The sequence below is a fragment of the Helobdella robusta genome (assembly GCF_000326865.2).
Source record: "Helobdella robusta unplaced genomic scaffold HELROscaffold_2, whole genome shotgun sequence".
NCBI lineage: Eukaryota > Metazoa > Annelida > Clitellata > Rhynchobdellida > Glossiphoniidae > Helobdella > Helobdella robusta.
In genome coordinates, this window is record NW_008704083.1 from 3,901,556 (window position 1) to 3,920,841 (window position 19,286).

The 19,286-nt window shown below is 32.1% G+C and overlaps 3 protein-coding genes across 3 annotated transcripts in view; 2 read left to right on the forward strand and 1 right to left on the reverse strand.

The window, feature by feature from the left end:
• HELRODRAFT_106032 (hypothetical protein) overlaps nucleotides 1-4,606 on the forward strand; it is an 18,347-nt gene extending 13,741 nt beyond the window's left edge. The window contains exons 19-29 of the mRNA XM_009017278.1: nucleotides 853-943; nucleotides 1,250-1,362; nucleotides 1,621-1,693; nucleotides 2,083-2,186; nucleotides 2,365-2,514; nucleotides 2,638-2,706; nucleotides 2,853-2,995; nucleotides 3,335-3,419; nucleotides 3,667-3,745; nucleotides 4,032-4,186; nucleotides 4,263-4,606. Of these exons, the coding sequence (XP_009015526.1) occupies nucleotides 853-943; nucleotides 1,250-1,362; nucleotides 1,621-1,693; nucleotides 2,083-2,186; nucleotides 2,365-2,514; nucleotides 2,638-2,706; nucleotides 2,853-2,995; nucleotides 3,335-3,419; nucleotides 3,667-3,745; nucleotides 4,032-4,186; nucleotides 4,263-4,322 (1,122 nt within the window). The 3' untranslated portion in view covers nucleotides 4,323-4,606. The remainder of the gene's footprint in view (nucleotides 1-852; nucleotides 944-1,249; nucleotides 1,363-1,620; nucleotides 1,694-2,082; nucleotides 2,187-2,364; nucleotides 2,515-2,637; nucleotides 2,707-2,852; nucleotides 2,996-3,334; nucleotides 3,420-3,666; nucleotides 3,746-4,031; nucleotides 4,187-4,262) is intronic.
• Nucleotides 4,562-8,400, reverse strand: HELRODRAFT_64765 (hypothetical protein; the record flags this gene model as incomplete). Its single annotated transcript, XM_009017279.1, has 4 exons — nucleotides 4,562-4,771; nucleotides 4,844-4,950; nucleotides 5,696-5,856; nucleotides 8,300-8,400. The coding sequence occupies 4 exons, from the start codon at nucleotides 8,398-8,400 to the stop codon at nucleotides 4,562-4,564; spliced, it is 579 nt and encodes a 192-aa protein (XP_009015527.1).
• Nucleotides 8,401-11,866: 3,466 nt separating this feature from the next.
• HELRODRAFT_106036 (hypothetical protein) lies at nucleotides 11,867-17,607 on the forward strand. Its single transcript, XM_009017280.1, has 14 exons — nucleotides 11,867-12,056; nucleotides 12,396-12,650; nucleotides 12,926-13,288; nucleotides 13,666-13,806; nucleotides 14,241-14,404; nucleotides 14,811-14,899; nucleotides 15,176-15,322; nucleotides 15,411-15,524; nucleotides 15,808-15,881; nucleotides 15,996-16,109; nucleotides 16,294-16,409; nucleotides 16,550-16,688; nucleotides 16,923-17,043; nucleotides 17,176-17,607. The coding sequence occupies exons 1-14, from the start codon at nucleotides 11,979-11,981 to the stop codon at nucleotides 17,271-17,273; spliced, it is 2,013 nt and encodes a 670-aa protein (XP_009015528.1). The 5' UTR covers nucleotides 11,867-11,978; the 3' UTR covers nucleotides 17,274-17,607.
• Nucleotides 17,608-19,286: the final 1,679 nt, after the last annotated feature.

The following is a 19,286-nucleotide window of genomic DNA, read 5'->3' on the forward strand; positions in this document are numbered from 1 at the left end:
GTATTGTGTATAGGATGTCAGAAATGGGTGCATAAGAGATGTAGTGGTGTGAGGGGGGCACTGAAAAAGGTGGAAGGCACGTTCAAATGTAAGAAATGTGTTCATGGTGTGATTAATAGGACGGACTTAAGGACGGGGTTGAGTGGTGGTATTGAAAGAGTGGAAAGCTTTGTTTACTTAGGGGATAAGCTGAACGCGGATGGAGGATGTTTGAGCGCAGTTACGGCTAGAGTTCGTGTGGGATGGATGAAATTTAGGGAACTGGATGGGGTATTGTGTGGAAAGAAATAATCAGTGAAGATGAAAGGGAGGGTATATAAAGCATGTGGGAGAGCAGCGATGGTATATGGTGGTGAAACTTGGGTGTTGAGGAGAGAGGAGGAAAGTGTACTGCAGAGGGCTAAAAGAGCTATGGTGAGGATGATGTGTGGGGTTAAAGTGAAGGATAGGAGGAGTAGTACAGAGCTGATGTCAATGATGGGACTGAATGAGGACATTGTGACATTGATAAGGAGATCGAGGTTGCGGTGGTATGGACATGTGTTGAGAAGGGATGAAAGGGTCGGTATTAGGCGAGCGTTGGAGTTCGAGGTTGAAGGAGTGGTAGGAAGGGGTCGTCCGCGATTGGGATGGAGAGAGAAGGTGGAGAAGGACAGGGTGAAAGCGGGGTTGCGTGATACTGAGGCGAGTGACAGATGTGGATGGCGTCGAGGGGTATTTCAGTTTCATCATAGATAACCAAACGGCAACCCCCGATCTCGGGGAAAATGTCGTCTAAACGTGTGTTGTTGGTCATATTAAACTTCCAATCACATTGCAGCTGCTTCCACAGATGCAGAATGCAATTATAAGGCAATCTCTCCCTCACTTAATCAGATTGTAAATTTCCTTGAAGCTCTCACAAATGCAGATAAGGATGGCAGGGTGCTCATTACTAACAAAGGTAAACTTTCCATTTGAGTGATTGTTGTTTGTTATTTTGATTTTTGTTTCAATTAATTTTTTTTAAATTTTGTTTCTGAAACAGTTTATTATGTTAATGTTGAGGATCGATCATGTTAAATAGTTTTTGTTACATTGTGGCCACTATTTAATTGTTTGTTGCGTTAGGCAAGTATTTAACTTTATATGTGTTCAATGTGTCATCCATAAAATATAAGATGGCATGGAGTTTTTTTATTTCAACTAGCTAGATTGTTTAAGTTTTATTTTTTTTTAGAACCAAATGTTAAATGATCATTACAACCAGGTAACATCAACCAATCAAGCATTAAGTTTCTCATGCTGAATCCATCAATCCACTTCAAAGAAGTCGTTGAGAAGGCTCGTGCGGTCATTATCGCCGGAGGCACCATGCATCCCGTTAGTAGTTGTGCGTGCGTGTAAGTGTTTGTTTGTGCGTGTGTATGTATGTGTTTGTTGTTATGTGTGTGTGTATGCGTTTGTTTGTGTGTGTGTACATGTAAGTGTTTGTTTGTGTGTGTATGTGTGAGCGTGTGGTGTGAACGTCAGGATTTATCATTAACTGTGTGTTGTGATTTTTTTTGTGTGTTGCTGATAAGTGTGCTGGTTTTTTAAATGCAGTTTTAGAGTTTATTTTCATTCATGCTAATTATTAAGATTTCAGATTTCAAAGAACAATTGCTTCTCTCAATCGGTGTAAAGCCAAACAAAATTGTCGAATACACTTGTGGTAAGTTCTGTATAATTTTGTATAATTTGTTCATATGCTCTATTCATGTTTTATTCATTTTCTAAGAACATGTAGAGCTAGAGATTTGTTTAATATCACATTCATTGATTCACCATTGATCCAATTCATCATTTACTTCTGAGAAATGTTTCCACTACGAACCACTAAAAAATTTGTTGTTCCTCAAACTAATGTTTTCTTAGCTGTTTTGACGACAAATTGTCTTATTGTATTTTATGGCATGAATGTTAAGACAGGTTAACACAATGAACATATTGGCTTAATCTTTGTAGTCTACATTTCATGGATAATGTTCATTTTTTCGTTGTAAAGTGTACCATCAGTTTGAATTGACCCTTGAGAATAAAATGCATTGTCTCATTCACTAGACCACATTATATCACGTGATCATCTGCTCACCATCACCATGGCCCATGGACCGTCTGGTCATCATCTTGACTTCACTTACAACAACAGAGGCTCAACTGATACAGTAAGGTTAAATTTTGAATGATATAAAATTCGTTTGTAACCTTATCCTAACTTTCAAAATGTTCGGTGTTTTGTGATGTTGACACCTATTGTTAACTAACTTGAAGAGATTAGCCAAATTTCAAACTTTTAGGAAATAAGCCATTAAATTGACGCTATTGAAACCTAAACAATTGCAGATAAAAGAATTGGGTCGAGTTGTGTACAATGCCTGCTACGTGGTTCCAGCTGGTGTCGTCTGTTTCTTCTCATCGTTCGAATACATGACTCAAGTGTTGGACTGCTGGAGGACTAATGGATTTATTGAGAAAATTGAAGCCAGAAAAATGGTTTAAACAAATTTGAAACTTGGTTTCATAATCTAAATATGTCTAAACACAAACTTATTTAAAATTAAATTGTTAAAATTAAAATTATTAAAATAAAATTATTTAAATCACTGATTTATACAGATTTATAAAGAGCCAAAGAAAGCAAGTGAAGTGGAGAAAGTTTTGGAGGAATACTCAAGCTTTATAAACGTAATGTAATTGTTTTTTTCTTGATTTGATCTGCAATGTGTTTCTTTGTTTAGAAAATAAACATTAGGTGATTATGAGTATAATAAACTAAAAATGGTAAAATAGGACTAAATTCTGCGAAATTAATTCAAAGAAATTGTTCACAGAGATGTCAATCACAACCAACAACTGCCAGGGCAGCCAGCTTTCAAGCATCGAATGAACCAATGGTAAAAGATGGGGCTATTATGTTCTGTGTGGTAGGTGGAAAAATGAGCGAGGGCATAAACTTTTCTGATAACATGGGGAGGTACCAGCCATTCTATATTTCAGTTATTAAATATGTTTCAAGCCGAATATTTAGAATAAAGGTCTATTTTTTTTAACAAATAAAGAGTTTGTGCAGTACACACATGTATGTTGTCAATGTGTAAAATATATACTATATACATTTAACTAATATATCATATCTCAATATTATACCTAAAAATTGATTTAAATATAAATCAAGTTAAAAATGTATTTATAAATCTTGCAGTTTTTGGCAAACTAATGAAATTAAGTATATATCCCATCTCACCCATTTATTTATCTATCCTGGCACAAGAAGCCATTTTACGTAATTGTTGAGAGTAATATTTCTTTGCAGGTGTGTTATAATGGTGGGTCTTCCGTACCCCAACCCAAATTCTGTCGAATTGAAAGAAAAAATGGATTACCTCAACAGCAATCAGGTTTGTTCAGTGTTATTGACCAAATTAAATTTACCGGTATGGTAAAATATACTTTAGCCTAAAAGTTTCATCTAGCTTTCGATGTTTTTTATCTGTTGTCAAATTTTTTTGATAGGCTTTATCAGTATATTATATAATTATTGGATGAGGACATGGTAGACTTCGATATGTAGAGTAGAATATATTTACAATATAATGTGTGTTACATTGAAATTTAAAATTATAGAAAAGATTTATTTGTCCTTAGAATTCGTCAAAGGCTGGTAAGCCATCAGGGCAGGCATATTACGAAAGTATTTGCATGAAAGCCATCAATCAAAGCATTGGTCAGTCATATCTAGTTTATCAAATTGCATATCTTTAATTTTCGTCAGAATCTATTGCACGTGTGTGTGTGTGCATCATTTTTATATAGCAGTCGTGAAATTTTACTTCGTTTAGTTCGTATTTATTGACAATTTTTAAGGTTCCCAGTTTGTTCTTCAAATTTTTGATTTTATAAAATAAAAGTTTATTGACAATCATAATCAGATAGAAATATGATTTGGTATTCTTTTGAAATTAAAATGGCATTACTACATTATGCATTGTTTGATGATAAAAACTGAACAGGTAGGGCCATACGGCACAAGAATGACTATGCCTGCATCTTATTGCTAGATCACCGATTCGCTGCAAAATCTGTTCTTTCCAAACTGCCTGCCTGGATTCAGGGATGTGTTCAAGTTCATGATAGATTCGGACCGGCATTAGCCAGCTTGAAAAAAGTATGCTAAATAAGTTTTATTCTAAAAGATTATAACTGATTTTATTAAGTTTAAAAAAATCATTTTCCAATTGCAGTTTTTCTACAACAAAAAAAGTGAGCAACCCGACCAGCCGCATAGAGCTTCAATCACGTGAACCATTCCGACTAAGTTTACATTGGATATCTTTTTGACAGCATCAAGCTCAAACTTAATTTTTTACTTATCTTTAAAAGTCTTTAAAAGCTTCTAAAACAACTTAATTGTGAAATGTACCAAACACTTTATTTTTTGTTGCAACACATCGCTTTAAATACAAAAATGATGTAAAATAAAAATAATAAAATAAACATTATGGATAACAGGAAAAATCAAATAATTTTTTTAGAAAATTTATTATGCAGGACATTCAACTTGCTTCAGTCTGAAAATAAATTCTAATAAATACATTTGTAATTGAATTTCGATCGGAACGACTGTCACAACAAAACCTGGAATGCCTGCTTTTTCAAGCATGCTCTGCTGGTCAATGATTTTCTGATCCAGTGTCTTGATTATGTACGTGTCCATCTTTTTCAATTCTTTTGCACAGTTCTCTTCAAATTCCTTTCATAACAAAAGTTTCAAGAACATAATTCATTGCCTACAAAAGCGGATCAAAAAATTATTAGACATTACCTGCATTTCTTTCTGGCAGCGGGCTTGTATATATGGCAACTCATGAGGCTTGTGGACGTTATCTTGAAGTAGATCTCTATGCTTCTTCTTCAAACTCTCTTTGCTAGCTGAAGGTAGTATGAGTTTATGTTGCTAAAAGATTTGAATGTACGGATGTTGAAATGAGTCCAAGAATTTTGAATGAGTTTTATAAGTTAATCTAATAATTTGTAGCTAAAGAGCTAATATAAGATAATGTAAGCCTATATCTTCCAAAAACACAACTATTGAAATTAGAAAATTTATTTATATTTTTTGAATAAATAAAGTTTATGATTTATGATTTGATTACCAATAATGTAAAATAGATACACACCTAATAAATTTATTCATAATAAGCTACTTAGCTACTTTAGCAAGATTTTGTGAAGATGGTTTAATAGTTATGACATGAACATTATGGTAATGCCACACATGCACATGTTTAAAAAAAATTAGTTCTGATAATGAGCACGGCAACGTAGCTCAAACACTTGAAAGAAAGAATAAAGTTTGGAGAATGACGAAATTGCTGATATGTCTGTTAAATGATAACATATGAATACCAAAGTTGAGATAATGCTTAAAGTATTTTTGCAGCTAATTTCAATATACATGTTGAATAGAAAATGGAAAAGTAAATAAAATTATAAAAAGTTAAATTATGATGAAATTAGTTGACAGAGATAAGAGTTGTCTAGTATAACTCTAAGCTTATGCCAATTTAAAATTGAAAGAGAATACATAATATGCGCGTCATCAATTATTTACAAATAAAGTGCGCAAATACGATTGAGCTACAGATAAAAAGTTTTGTTACAACTTAAACAGTACTTTTTTGCTCTTTGGTCAAGTTCAGTCGTTGATTAGATAAATTTCTTTCTTCCAACTGCTGAACTTCTTTAAGGCCTGCCACAATTTCAAACAATTGTGAATCGAGCAAAACTTTGGCCAGGTCAGAAAGTACATTATATGGAAGTCGTTGTTGATATTTCCTACAAATAAATCAATAAATACCAATGCATACGCAAATATGTATTCGTCTACGTGTAAGTGTAACTTATATGCAATAGATTCGTGATACAAAAATCATTAACAAGGCATTTATACAATAATCTTTGACTGAGTTTAAGTAAAATATTTTTGGTTTGCATTTTTTGCATGTTAATTTTCCTTTCCTTTTTCTGACTGAACAACTTCACTAATATTCTTTTGTTAGCTATTGCATAAAGATCCATCACTTTATATATCTCTTGTACACAACAACAAATTCAACGATTTTACAATCATTAAATTTGTACATTTACACCTTTGTACAGTCTCCTTTCCTACAGTCTTGACGGTAATAATAATAATAAATTACCATAAATTGTCAGTAATTGAATTTAAAACTTGTTTTATTAATTAATTTATTAATGTATTTCATTCATTTATTCTACATATTTTATATTCATACTCATTCATTTTTTTTATTTCTTTTCACCTTATTATTTATGTATTCTTTTCATCTTTTAACGTCTTGCATATAACAATAAATGAATCTTAAAAAATAAAATTATAAAATAGACGTAAAATAAACAACCGGTTTACATCAGTACAAATTCAATAGATCCACCAACAAACAACCATTAAATTTATGATTTATCAATAAAATAATGCTGCCTAATGCATGGTCGGTGAGTTAGCTCAGTCGGTAGAAGTGCCATGTCTCCTGCAGTTACACTTCACTTCATTTACATTTCAATCAAGTTGGCCAGATCAATAGGAATAATAAATAGAATAAAGTTTTATCTTCCAAAAAAATGTTGAAATCTTCTTTATAACGCCATCTGTCTGCCCCATGTATCATACTGCAACGTCATTTGGGCCAGTGCTTATCTATCAACTACCATTTCTGTAAAAGTTCTGATGAAAAGAGCAATGAGGATCATCACGCTTTGTCAAAAAGATGCTTACACACCTCAACTGTTCAAATTAACTAATAAATTAGATTTTGATAAATTAAATTTATATTTTACAGCCAATTTTGTATATAAACAACTTTCAAACAAACTTCCTTCTATTTTCAATAATTATTTTATTCGGATGAATAATTCCAGACGTCAATATAATAAATTAGCAAATAAATCAAAAGCATACACACTTTTTTCTCATCATTTGTAAAGGGCCAAGAATTTGGAATGCTTTTTTAAAACATGGTTTTCCATTCAATAAAATTAATGAAGCAAATTTTAAAAATAAATTGAAGATTTATTTGTTGAATAATGACATTGAATGTTAACTGTTGCTGATCGCTGAATGAACGGATGTATTTGTACATTTTTTGTTTATTTATTTTATTATCTATCGGTTTAATTTCTGTATACTAAATTGATTGCTTGATTGAGTAATTGGTTGATTGATTGGTTGATTGATTGATCTCATTGGAAAAGTTGCATCTAATTTACTTAGTAGAAAAAATCCACAGACATCAGTATATAGTTTTTATATATCAATTATTTACTGTGAGATCTACTATTCATGTCGTTCTATATATTGCTTAAATATTCAACACACGTTTAGACGACATTTTCCCCGAGATCGGAGGTTGCCGTTTGGCTACCTATGATGAAACCGAATGTCATAAATATTTTATTGGCTAATTTTTACGCAGGACGCCCTTCCTTACGCAACCACAGTTATAAGTTGTGGGCCTAGCCTTTGATGATCCAACATCACTCACAACCCTAACCAGAACATATTGCTTAAATATATACTATATAGATAATTATGTAATGTCTATCCCATGTTTTTCTGGATAGATACCAAACATTGTTATACATGAACCGTGAACCATCATACTAACAACTAACACCTGTTTTGCTAACATAGTTGAGTTTGTTAATTTACTAACAACTAACATCTAACATGCCTCTCATAGATCATTTAGGGAAAATTTTTATTATTTGCTGAAAATTTTTGTGTGAGCTTAGAACATTTCTGTTTAAGTGGCCATACGCGATGAATTTTATATAAATTCTATTATGGTCATCCTGCTTTCTTTTGATTTTTAATTTTGAGAAGCAAATAAAATTTCGTTTCATTTCGTTACGCAGTGGCCGGTTCGAATATAGTTGGTTGAAACTCAAAGACTATCATATGCCATGTGTATGTACATAGTGTCTTTTAATGGCATGAGGGTTTAAATACAAGGATGATATGTAAGCGGCCCTGCATATATCAGAACTGAAATTATTAAAATCAAGATTTTAAATCCAGGCAAAAAAATTTTCAAGATAAAATTTTAAGATACTGATTAAATTCTGGCAAGATCAGAGATGTCTCTTATGCAAAAAGAGTTTGTGACATTTTGAGTCACAAACTCTGTGTGTGAGTTTTGTAGGCTTCTTTTTTACTTTTAAAATATTTTTGTTTGCTAATGCCAACTAACACACTAACCGTGGTAGATCTTTAGCCATTTCTTGTAGATGATTTAAATAACAATAATGTCTATTTTGAAGTTCTTCTTTACTTTCCATTCCATTCCCATATGCATACATTATATTTTTATACTTTATTATCAATTATTAACTATTATATTATTTAATATTTTAATTGGGTGTGCAGTATTTATGTATTATATATGATACATGTTATTAAACCATCATCACCATTATTTAATTTTTAATTAATCAATATTAAAACTTTAATTTAATAATGTTTAATTTTTAATACTTTAATAATTAATTTTAATTACTCTGGGAGAGGAGCTTGTCATGTGTCTCTTTAAAATTAAGAAGCGGTTGACTGTTATAAATAAATAAATATTGCTGAGAAAACTAGTGTTGAATATCGCGGAAATAGCGCTTTATTAGTCAATCAATTAATCAATCAATTAGCATTGATTGATTAATTGATTGATTTTCTTATTTCACCTTAAAATTAATAAACGTTTGACGATTTGAACGTTCGCAAACTTTGCAACAATAAAGGAACACCAGCCCTATTTAATTACTTTTAAATTATAAACACCGAAAATGTGTTTACATTTAATGAAAGACTATAAATAAGAATGTAAACATTATAAATTATTTAAGTAGGTCAAGTATAACGTTTAAGTACGGATTCGTTTTCAGATATCGACGGAAAAGGTAAATAAATCTGAAATTGAAACATTTAAAGACGCCCTCACAAAATCAGCAAGGAAAGTTATACCTGTGGAAGAGCAAAGAAGAGGTCATAAATGGATAACAGATGACATCGTATTTCTGATGGATGAACGAAATATCCCTATATAAGCGGCGATGATGAGTAAAATCAAAATAAGGCATATACTCTTCACCTTGAACACCGACGATTTTCTTATTAATTTCAATAAATTGGATAATTATTATAAAATTACTGTCAGAAATCCAATCCAATTTCTATAGATTTAACTGGGCTCAACCCAAAATTCGTGAAGCGAACAATTATACAGATAATACAAAAACTAACAACAACAGAATAAATAACTTAAAAAATTAAAATGATATAAAATAACAATATAATAATAAAAAATTATGATAAAAAAAAGCATATACATAAAAATTCAATGAATATGCTCATGCTCTCTAGCATTTGATAACCCACTCACATGCATATATATATATATATATATATATATATATATATATATATATATATATATATATATATATATTTTTATTTGTTTATTCTTTATTTGTGTGATATATAATATTCTGTACATGCCGTATATATGTAAATATATATGTGTGTGTTTGTATGTATATGAATAATATTAACAAATGTAAATTCTCAACGTTGAACGTTCGTTGGAAACTTAATAGAACAAACGAAATTCTGGATGAGTTCGTATACTCACTGTATAGATCGCTCTTTGCTACAATTTATATAATAAGAAACGAAAAATGTTTCCGTCGTCTGGTTACTTCAAAGGATTCGTATGTCCATTTTTTGTGAGTGGATTGTGCGATCGCCCCAACTGCCATTACAGGCACGTTGAAGAAGAAAGACCATCTACTGCAGGTTCATTTCATTTTTTCTTTTTTAAATTCAATTTTTTATTGTTTTTATTAATTTATTTAATTTAATTTATCGATCTTTTTATTTTCTATTGTTTTTATTGCAAAATAATATATTATTTAAAAATTTTCATTATTGCTTCATCTTCATAACCTTTGAGAAATATAAAATTACGAAAATAGGAAATAAAAAACATGAAAAATGATTTAAAAAATAAAAAAACTCCACACCATTATCAATTTTTTTTTATACAAAAGTTAAGGCAACAACAATGATCAAACAAACAAAATGAATACGCATTATAAATGCTCCTTTCTCTTTCTGCTTTTTAGTTATGTTGTAAATTTAATCCAATTTCTAAAATATATAATTTTTGTTTTTTAATAAATAAATTCTTTTGCTCAAGTATTTTAACACATAAACAAAACTTTATTTGAATAAAGAATCTATCCATTTGTCGCTGAATCAAAGGCAGCCTTACTATCCCTCACTAAACAACGCACAAAGACATGCTAGCAATTCAGTTCATGGCTTTAACCATAACCAAAATCTACCAATAAATTTTCTTGCCGATACGGTACCTCAATATATCCCAACCCCAATTCCTCTTCTTAAACAACTAAAGTTAAATAATGGTGAATGTTCAGAAGGAATTGCTTCTATTGACACAGTACCACAATCAAATGTCCTTCCAGAAAAAATTGTACAATCTTCTGCTGATGGCATAAAAAAAGTTACCACTAATGATGCCAACAAGAAACAAGCAACGTCGATATCAGAACCTTCTAAAATCAGTCTGCCCTCGGCATCCTCTCGTGTTGCTTCATCAAAATCATCACCAGTGCTGTATACAAATGTAAAAAATGACTCATCGGCTACAAAATCTTCCGGTATTAAGCGAAAGTTAGATGCTAACTGCACCAAAAAACCAGATAAAAAATTAAAAACTGAAACAGCCAGTAGCAAAATGTGTAATAATAACCAAAATGATAAGCAGAAAGTTGTTGAAATTAATGATGGCAGAAATATTGAATGCAGGACCAGAGAACAAAAAGATGAAAAAAATGCTAAAATAGTTGCTTCACAGTCCAAAGAAAAGAAAAATGTTGCTGACATTGGAAATAATGAGCTTAAAGCAGCTGAAGATAGCTGTGGCAAAAAACTCAATGCCAGTATAAATAAAAAAAATAATGAAAATTGTAAAATTAATTTATTGACCAATAAAAAAAACTCTGATGGCAGTCATAAGAAGGGACTTACTGATAAAAAGTTCAATGAAAACAATGATATTAAAAAATCATCTGAAAAACCTCATAATGAAGTACTGTCTTCCAAAAGGCCATCATCTTCAAATAAAAGTAATGTGTCTTCATCAAAGACAGTGTCATCAACCAATAAGAAGTTTTCATCACTGTCATCATCCTCTACCTCATCTTCATCATCATCTTCAACAGCTGAGAAAGCAAAGAAGAATGTTTCACAAGTTTCGTCATCTGCCAGTTTTGATGATAATGATGATGATTTTTCTGATGGTGAACAAGTTGGCAACAACAGGACTACAAGTTGCAAGAACAAAAAAGACAAGACAAAGTTTAATTCATCTAATGATTTATCTTCTAAGGACAAAACTTCAAAATTATCAATGTTATCATCAGATTCAGAGAAAAAATTCAAACATAATAAGAGTAAAGATATAGAACCCGTCAGTGTCAAGAAGAATGATAAAAAAAGGAAAGATGAATCAGGTAATGCTGGAATTCCTGCAAAAATGATTAATGTTGATGAAACTGATGACAATGATAACCCATTGAAGAAGCTTGATTGGAACAAATTGAACAAAATAAACAATGATCCCATCATAAAAACCTGCTTAACTATTCTCCAGCAAGCACTTAATGGAGATACATCAAAAAAAGATCAAAATTCATGTTCCAACAAAAATGTTGCCAGCAATCAAGTTGATGAACAATTTGATGAGGGAGACGCTGACGACAGTGTTGACAGGGACATCATCAAAAACACCACCTACGAAAACGATGCAAATAATAACACCACCACCAGCAACAACAACAACATCAACAATATTATCAACAACATGAACAACAACACTGACCTTCCTGAAGTTTTCGGTAGAAAACGAATTGCTCATTGTAGTGACATTGAACCAAAAAAAGTATGATCTGTCATTGCTAATATAAATGCAAGTGTGCAATTGTTACATGTTTGCATGGATGTATATGTATGTGTGTGTTTGTGTGCGCATGTACATTTATGCCTATGTGTATGTATGCATGTGATTATATTTATATTGCCATGCATTTGACTTTAAGCGTGGGTGTATATTAAGGATACTTTTCTTATATGGTTTCATGAAATTGTTTGCACATTGGGGACACCTCAACATAAATTACTTTGTTAATTTCACCCACATTTGTTGTGAGATACCTTGTTCATGGTGCAATGCGTGTCAAGCCTCTGTTTTTATAATGCAATCTCCATTAACTGTGAACAGCCAGTGAAGCACAAGCTGAGAATTGGTGTCAGACCATCCCCACAACAAATCATGCTTGACAGGATGAAATATTTCTACGACAACAGCTGCACCCTACAAAACAACAACAGCAATAATAATAGTAATAATAATAATAATGAAGATAAATTTAATAGTAGTATTAACAAAGTAGGCAATAATGAAACCAACAAATTTAACAATAATTTAAATAGTTTCAATAGCTCAAATGGTAAGGAAACGACTTCCAACAATCAGGTTTTCAGCAATTTGTTTTTGTGTTGTTAATGTTGATGTGGTTGTTAATGTGTTGTTGAGATGTTTATAATGTTGTTTCTGTGTTTTTGGGGTTATTTATTTGTGAGTAATATGCTTTTAATTTTCTAATGTGATTTTTATATGATGGCTTTTTATTTCTGCTTCAAGTTTCTTTCTGCTTCAATTATAAAACTGATAGTATTGTTTCTTAATGTTGGGATTGCTTATTACATTCCTCATATTAAGTAATTAAAATTGCATCTTTCTCAACACAGGGTGCATCATCCTCTATTAAAACAACATCTGCAACATCATCTTCTATTAAAACATCATCTATTGCAACATCTGCAACTTCTTCTGTTGCAACATTATCATCAAATAGTAGCTCCAGAGTATTAGTAGTGTATGGAGGAGGCGTGAATTCTCCATCACACAACGTCAACAACTTCGCTTTCCACAAGACAAATAACAATTGCATCAAAGCAACAACCACAACAACAGCAGCAACAACAACAGCATCACCTCATCAAAAAATAGAAACGTCAGCGTATTCAGTGGAGCGATCGAATGCAGCAGTCAACAAAGGAGGCCCTGTTTCGTTGAAGGGCTCCATTCGAATTGCTCATAAGCCAACTACTGTCAGTCATGTTTTTCATCATTCTGAGACTTGAATTAATTTATAACTAAATGCTTACCTGGATGAGTGATGTAGTGGTGTAACAGTTAAAGATGCCTAGTTCTGCTCTGCAGTGACCTGGTTTGAATGCAAAAAGATTCTTGTTTATCATAATGCTCTGTGTATGTATGATATGTGGTTTTATGTGGATTTGTGTTTGCTGTCTGAGAGTGTTCTTCTTTGAGATCTCTGAGGCAGTGGCTGTAGGAAAATGATCTTTAAGCAATATTCTTTTGATTGATATGAAAGAGGGTAGGTGATGTGTTTGGAAACATTTTCTTAATTGTTTTGTGTTTTAAATGTTCAAGCAAATGACATTACCTGTTATTTTTGTTTCAGCAGGTAGCCAGCCTCCGACCACCGCCCAATGCAGTTGTGACCAAACAGGCTCTGCCCTACGATCTGAGGCAGAGTGTACTCAACAGTTTCATCGACTACTGCCTGAAGATCTACGATAATGAGACTGATGCTTTTCAAAGGGTTGTTGTTTTTTAATTGTTGATGTTGTTTAGTCGTCGTTGTTGTTGTTGTTGTTGAGTCTTTATCCAGATTTCAGTTTTATTTTGACACATTTCATACGTTGTGTGGTGTAAGATGATCCTGCATTTACAAAGTTAATTACATTCATGTCTGAACTTCATCAAATTTAACTTCATTGCAAATTAACAACAGTATATTGCATCACATTTAATTGATGTCATGTTTGACATAATTTGAAATGAGATTTAGTTGAATCATATGGACGTTATACGTTTTTTGTAACTTTATTTATTGATCAGTTAATTCATGCTGTGTTGTGTTATGTGGATGCGTTATGTTTTACTTTTCAGTGTTGGGCTGCATTATGTTTTGTTGTCTATGTTCTGTTTCTGTCACGTTGTGTCACGTTGCATGATGTTACAATCACGAACCAGGCTCTATCGGAAGAGGAGAAGTTAGCTCGATCGAGCTCCAGCAGGCAGATATACAAATCACATGCTGTCTCGCAGAGAGTTAATCTTTCCAGAGAGTCATCATCTTCTACAGAATGTCCTCAGTTATCACCAAGCACTCCTTCCTTTAAATCCCTCAGTCACGAGTTAGAAATCATAATGATGATATAAATGAGATGTTGTTGATGATGATAAGATGGTGATGAGATGCTGATGATGATTGTTCACTGTTGATAATGGTGGTATTTGTTGTTTGAGAGTTTAAGAGTTTTTTTGCATGATTGATTTGATGGTTTTTTAAAAAGTTTTATGGTGGTCATTGAGAGGATGTTGTTATTTTTTATGGTGTTTGTTTAGGTTAGGATGTGGCGAATTGTGTTGATGAAACTTTAATTATTAAGAATTTTTTGAGGTTATTGTCTATGCTTTCTTCTTAAACGAATACAATAATTTGAATTTAAGCTGTCACATCTTGATCGAATATTAATCACTGGCTTTAAACATAATTTATAATTTTGGTACTTTAATAACAAGACGTTGCATTAAAATCAGTTATGTGTTGGGAGGCAGGTTGGCACAGGAAACTAGCTACTCCATAAACAGGTCCAACAAGAGTCATACAACGCCAATTGTTGTCTCACGTATGTTATCACCCACCATTTTCAATGTCCAGTCACTTTTTTAATGTAGTAAATTGAGACAATTTTATTACTACTATAAATAACCATGCAATCAATCATTCTGTATAAAATGTAATGAATGGTTATGTATTAGCTATTTGTTAAATATTACAATGCTAAGTAGGCTTTAGTGTGTATTTGATGTGGCACCTTTTTCATCAGTAATGTAACAACTAAGTTATATGAGCAAATTTGGTAACTAACTGGTTACTACAAAATTGCATAACTTTCATGCAGCTTGTGAGTTGTACAAACACTTGCAACCTTACATCCTGACTCGTGAACAGTTGCTATCAAATGGCTTCCCAGTTCGAGACGTAGCAGGAAAGAACATTTTAATTGTTCCTAGTGAAAGAACTCTTGTCAAAAAACCATCATTAAACTGTTAGCCGTTTTTGTCGACATTTTGTTATTTCTTAATTATAATTTTTTTTTGTGTAACTTCTACTCATATCACTGACGTTTTTGACAGCCAAGGAAAAGATATGTTGTCGGTGTGGTAAGGGATTCATTGTTTTGAGCAATGGCAATTATCTAACAAACGAAAACTGCTTCTACCATTGGGGACACTCATACAAAAAAAGAGGTACTTCAGTTCAGTGTTTGGTGAATTGTGATGTGTTTCATGTGCCAACATTAAATATTAAATGGGATGTTGTTGTATTATGATGTTTAAACAAACATCATACATACATCCAATACATCAAAATGCATACAATACAACACATACATTTCAATGCTAAATTTAATGTGTGCTGCCGTACATGCATTTAAATGGCATCTGTGTTGTTTGATGTGCTACAAACATTTAAACACTTATTCTTATGTGTGTTTGATGTAGGTACATTTAAACCTTACCCCAAATGTAGTTGCTGGCATGTTGGATCATCAATACATGTGCTGTCAGAGTGACATCTCGGCCAAAGGATGTGAAGTAGCAGAGGTGACTGTCACATATTTTGCTATTTGGCTCCATTGTACTAAGTACCTAACAACCAAAAGTTAAGAAACTTTATTTAGATTACATTTTTAGAATGATATGAATTCTTACTTCCAGTGCCATGTACATGAAGAAAATAAACTTACTGATCTGGCCGGCTATGTTGAAACGACAACCTGCAAGCCAAGAAAAAATGATGATTATGGAGTTTTCGCTCTCGATTGTGAAATGGTCTGTGCTCGAGTTGAAATTTTGATTTTTTTTTGTTTTATTTGTTCTGATATCGTTCTTGTTGCATTTGTATTAATGTTTCTATTATTTTTAATATTATGGTTTCATATGTACGCATCTAAACGTCTCGTCATCAGCACCACCATTGAATCATCATCTACCTACATAAATATCATCCATCTAGGTGTACACAACAGTTGGATGTGAGTTGGCTCGGGTAACCGTTGTCAACCAAGACTTGAAAGCTGTCATAGATGATTTGGTCAAGCCAGATAACAAAGTTGTTGACTATAATTCAAGGTGAAAGATATATATATATGTATTCATCATAATAAACTCTTGCTTATTTCCATCATAATTACCATGAGTGTTCTAAAAATATTTGAAAGTGAATTATCGGGAGCAACCAACACATTTCATTCAATTTTTTCAAATTTCAGATTCAGCGGTATAGATGAAAGAGATTTGGAAAAGGTCACTACATCATTAAGCGATTTGCAAAAGAAACTGCTATCTCTGTTCAACGATAGGACAATACTTATAGGGCACAGTCTGGATAATGACATGATTGCCCTTAAAGTAATTTTGCATATTGTTTTAGCTCATTCATATTCATAGTGTATGTTCAAAGCTTTCATGCTACGTGTGTTGAGGATGTGTTGTAGCTTAAATAAACTAACATAACAGTATAAAATAGCTTTTTTTACGCTGTTATGAAGCTCTAACAGCTGTTTGTGAATACCAGTATTTTCGATAAATTTTTTTAATACTTGAATTTATTTTTATTATCCGTTAAATATTTTCCCGGTTCAGTTAATTCATGGCAAGATTGTGGACACGTCTGTTGTCTTCCCACACAAATCTGGACCTCCTTATAAAAGAGCTCTTCGGAATTTATCAACAGAAATACTAAAAAAGATTATTCAAGATGGCGGTAAGTAGAGTTACCAAATTTTGGGATTTAAACGATTTCTGTTTCAATTTAGTTCCAAATACATTCGTTTGTTATCTTCTTTTTATATTGTTGTAATCAACGGCACTTTGAATTTTCCCTTCATTCCTCAAGTGAATGGACACAATAGCAAAGAAGATGCAGACACATGTATGGAACTCATACTCCACAAAGTTAAAGAAGACATTAAGAAGGCTTCTCGATTTTGTTAATTACTTAAATTATAGTCTTTGGTCATTTTTTTTGTTCTTTAACAATATCATCATTTCTTTGATTTATTGTTTTTATTTAGCATGCATTTTATACTTTATGACGGACAAATTCTATTTATATTATTCCCATGTCTGGTAATAACAAAATATTCACAAATTATGTACTATATCTGTTATATCTTTTTCGGTGATAACATATTAACAAAAATTTATGGAATCTAATAAGCGTTTCATTTCCTACCAATGACTTAGAGTTTGGTCGCAAATTTAGACCCAATTTTTAATTTTTTTTTGAATATCTAATATTGCAGTACAAAGTTTCCTGCATGAACGTGTTTTGACACAGTTTTTGTCCGCTTGATTTCTTAACCTCTGCCGTGTTCTCTTCAGATACTGATTCTGTTGTGGAGTGAGAAAGGCTTTATTGTTATTAAGCGTCATTTTTGTCTATTTTTTGTTTTTTTAGGATACAAATATAGAACATGCTTGTTTTTGTATGATGTTTCCATTTGAGAAAACTCGCGGGACACCGAAGTTCTAGCGATTCGTCGGCTACGCCTCTTATCTGCCTGATGGTTTATGCGGCTTACATTATCAAACTTTAAACCTCTAAATATTCTTCACCCGTGCTACTTTCGACTGTGATTATTGCGCTTTTCCCCCGTTTCGCAATTCATTATTTTTTAGTTTACAAGTTTTTGAACGCACATTTACTCCAACGCTCTATTCATTTTTAGGTGTTATCTCATTTTCCATTTTCAACATACAACACGAATATCGTTGACTGGCGGAACAGTTTAAACAATTTCTTTAACTCCCATAATTTACTTTATAGCCGTCACAAAACTCAGGACGGATTAACCTAATGGAGTGTATGAAATAAACTTAACTTCGGAGAATTGTTAGGGCGTTTAAATAAATTTGAATAGTTTCTGTGAGGTATAATTTTAAAAACCGTTTGGTTTGTAAGATATTAAAAACTTAAGTTTCAAGAAAGGAGCATTACATGCAAAAGCAGATTCACCGTATCTATTCTGTGTTTTTCGTGTGTTAATGGAGATTAGAGCTTCGTACTTTTTAAATGACTGACAACTATGCTGCCTGCTCCAGCTTTGACGCTGTTGGAATTGGCAGATTCCTGAGTTACATTTCTTGGTCATTTTTTTGACAACAGACAAATTTGACGGTATCCGTACTTTTCGGCCTTGATATTCAGTTAAAGTTTGTCAGAAGCAGCCAATGTTATAAAAGCACAAACAAAATCATACAAGAATTGTACGAACGAATCCCGTCACATCAGGGACAACTTTTCTTTGAGATACAACATCTGCAATCACAAAATTGTGGATAATTAATGTTATTTTGTGCTTGAAAAACTAAAAATTTTTCATTCAACATTGACTTCATATCTTCGAAAGAAAGGGATCTTCATCTGTCATCTATCTAGATTTTAAAATACGAATGGCAATTTTAAGTAAACGATTGGAATTAAAAAAAATGGAATGATGCAATTGTTTCTCTGTCAATATATGTCAATAACTATAGTTTAATACTATTTAGTATAATTTAATTTACATGATTTAAATTAGGTTCTGTCGTTGTATAAATAACACAGCCAGAATGATCAAGTGTCGTCAGCGTATTTTATCGATCTGATCTCATAAAAAAGATGTTTTGTTTGAAGAATGGCTGCATTGATTGAATAATATTATGCAACAGATGTTGTTTGCAAAAAAATAGAACGTTTGTCACGAGGTGAACGTAGAGTCAAACGTGTATACATATGTGACTCTTTAATCCTAATTGCCATCAATTTATGAACCGGGAGAAGACAAAATATTACAAAAACAGTAGTTGACGTCTTTTTTATATTTTCACTTTTGACCACACTACGTTTTATTGCTAGATAAAAAGAAATTGATAAGTTAAATAAAATGTGTGTGTTTGGCGTGTGTGTGCAATAACATACAAACATTGAATAAAATATACAATATAGCTGTGTGCCTATATAGT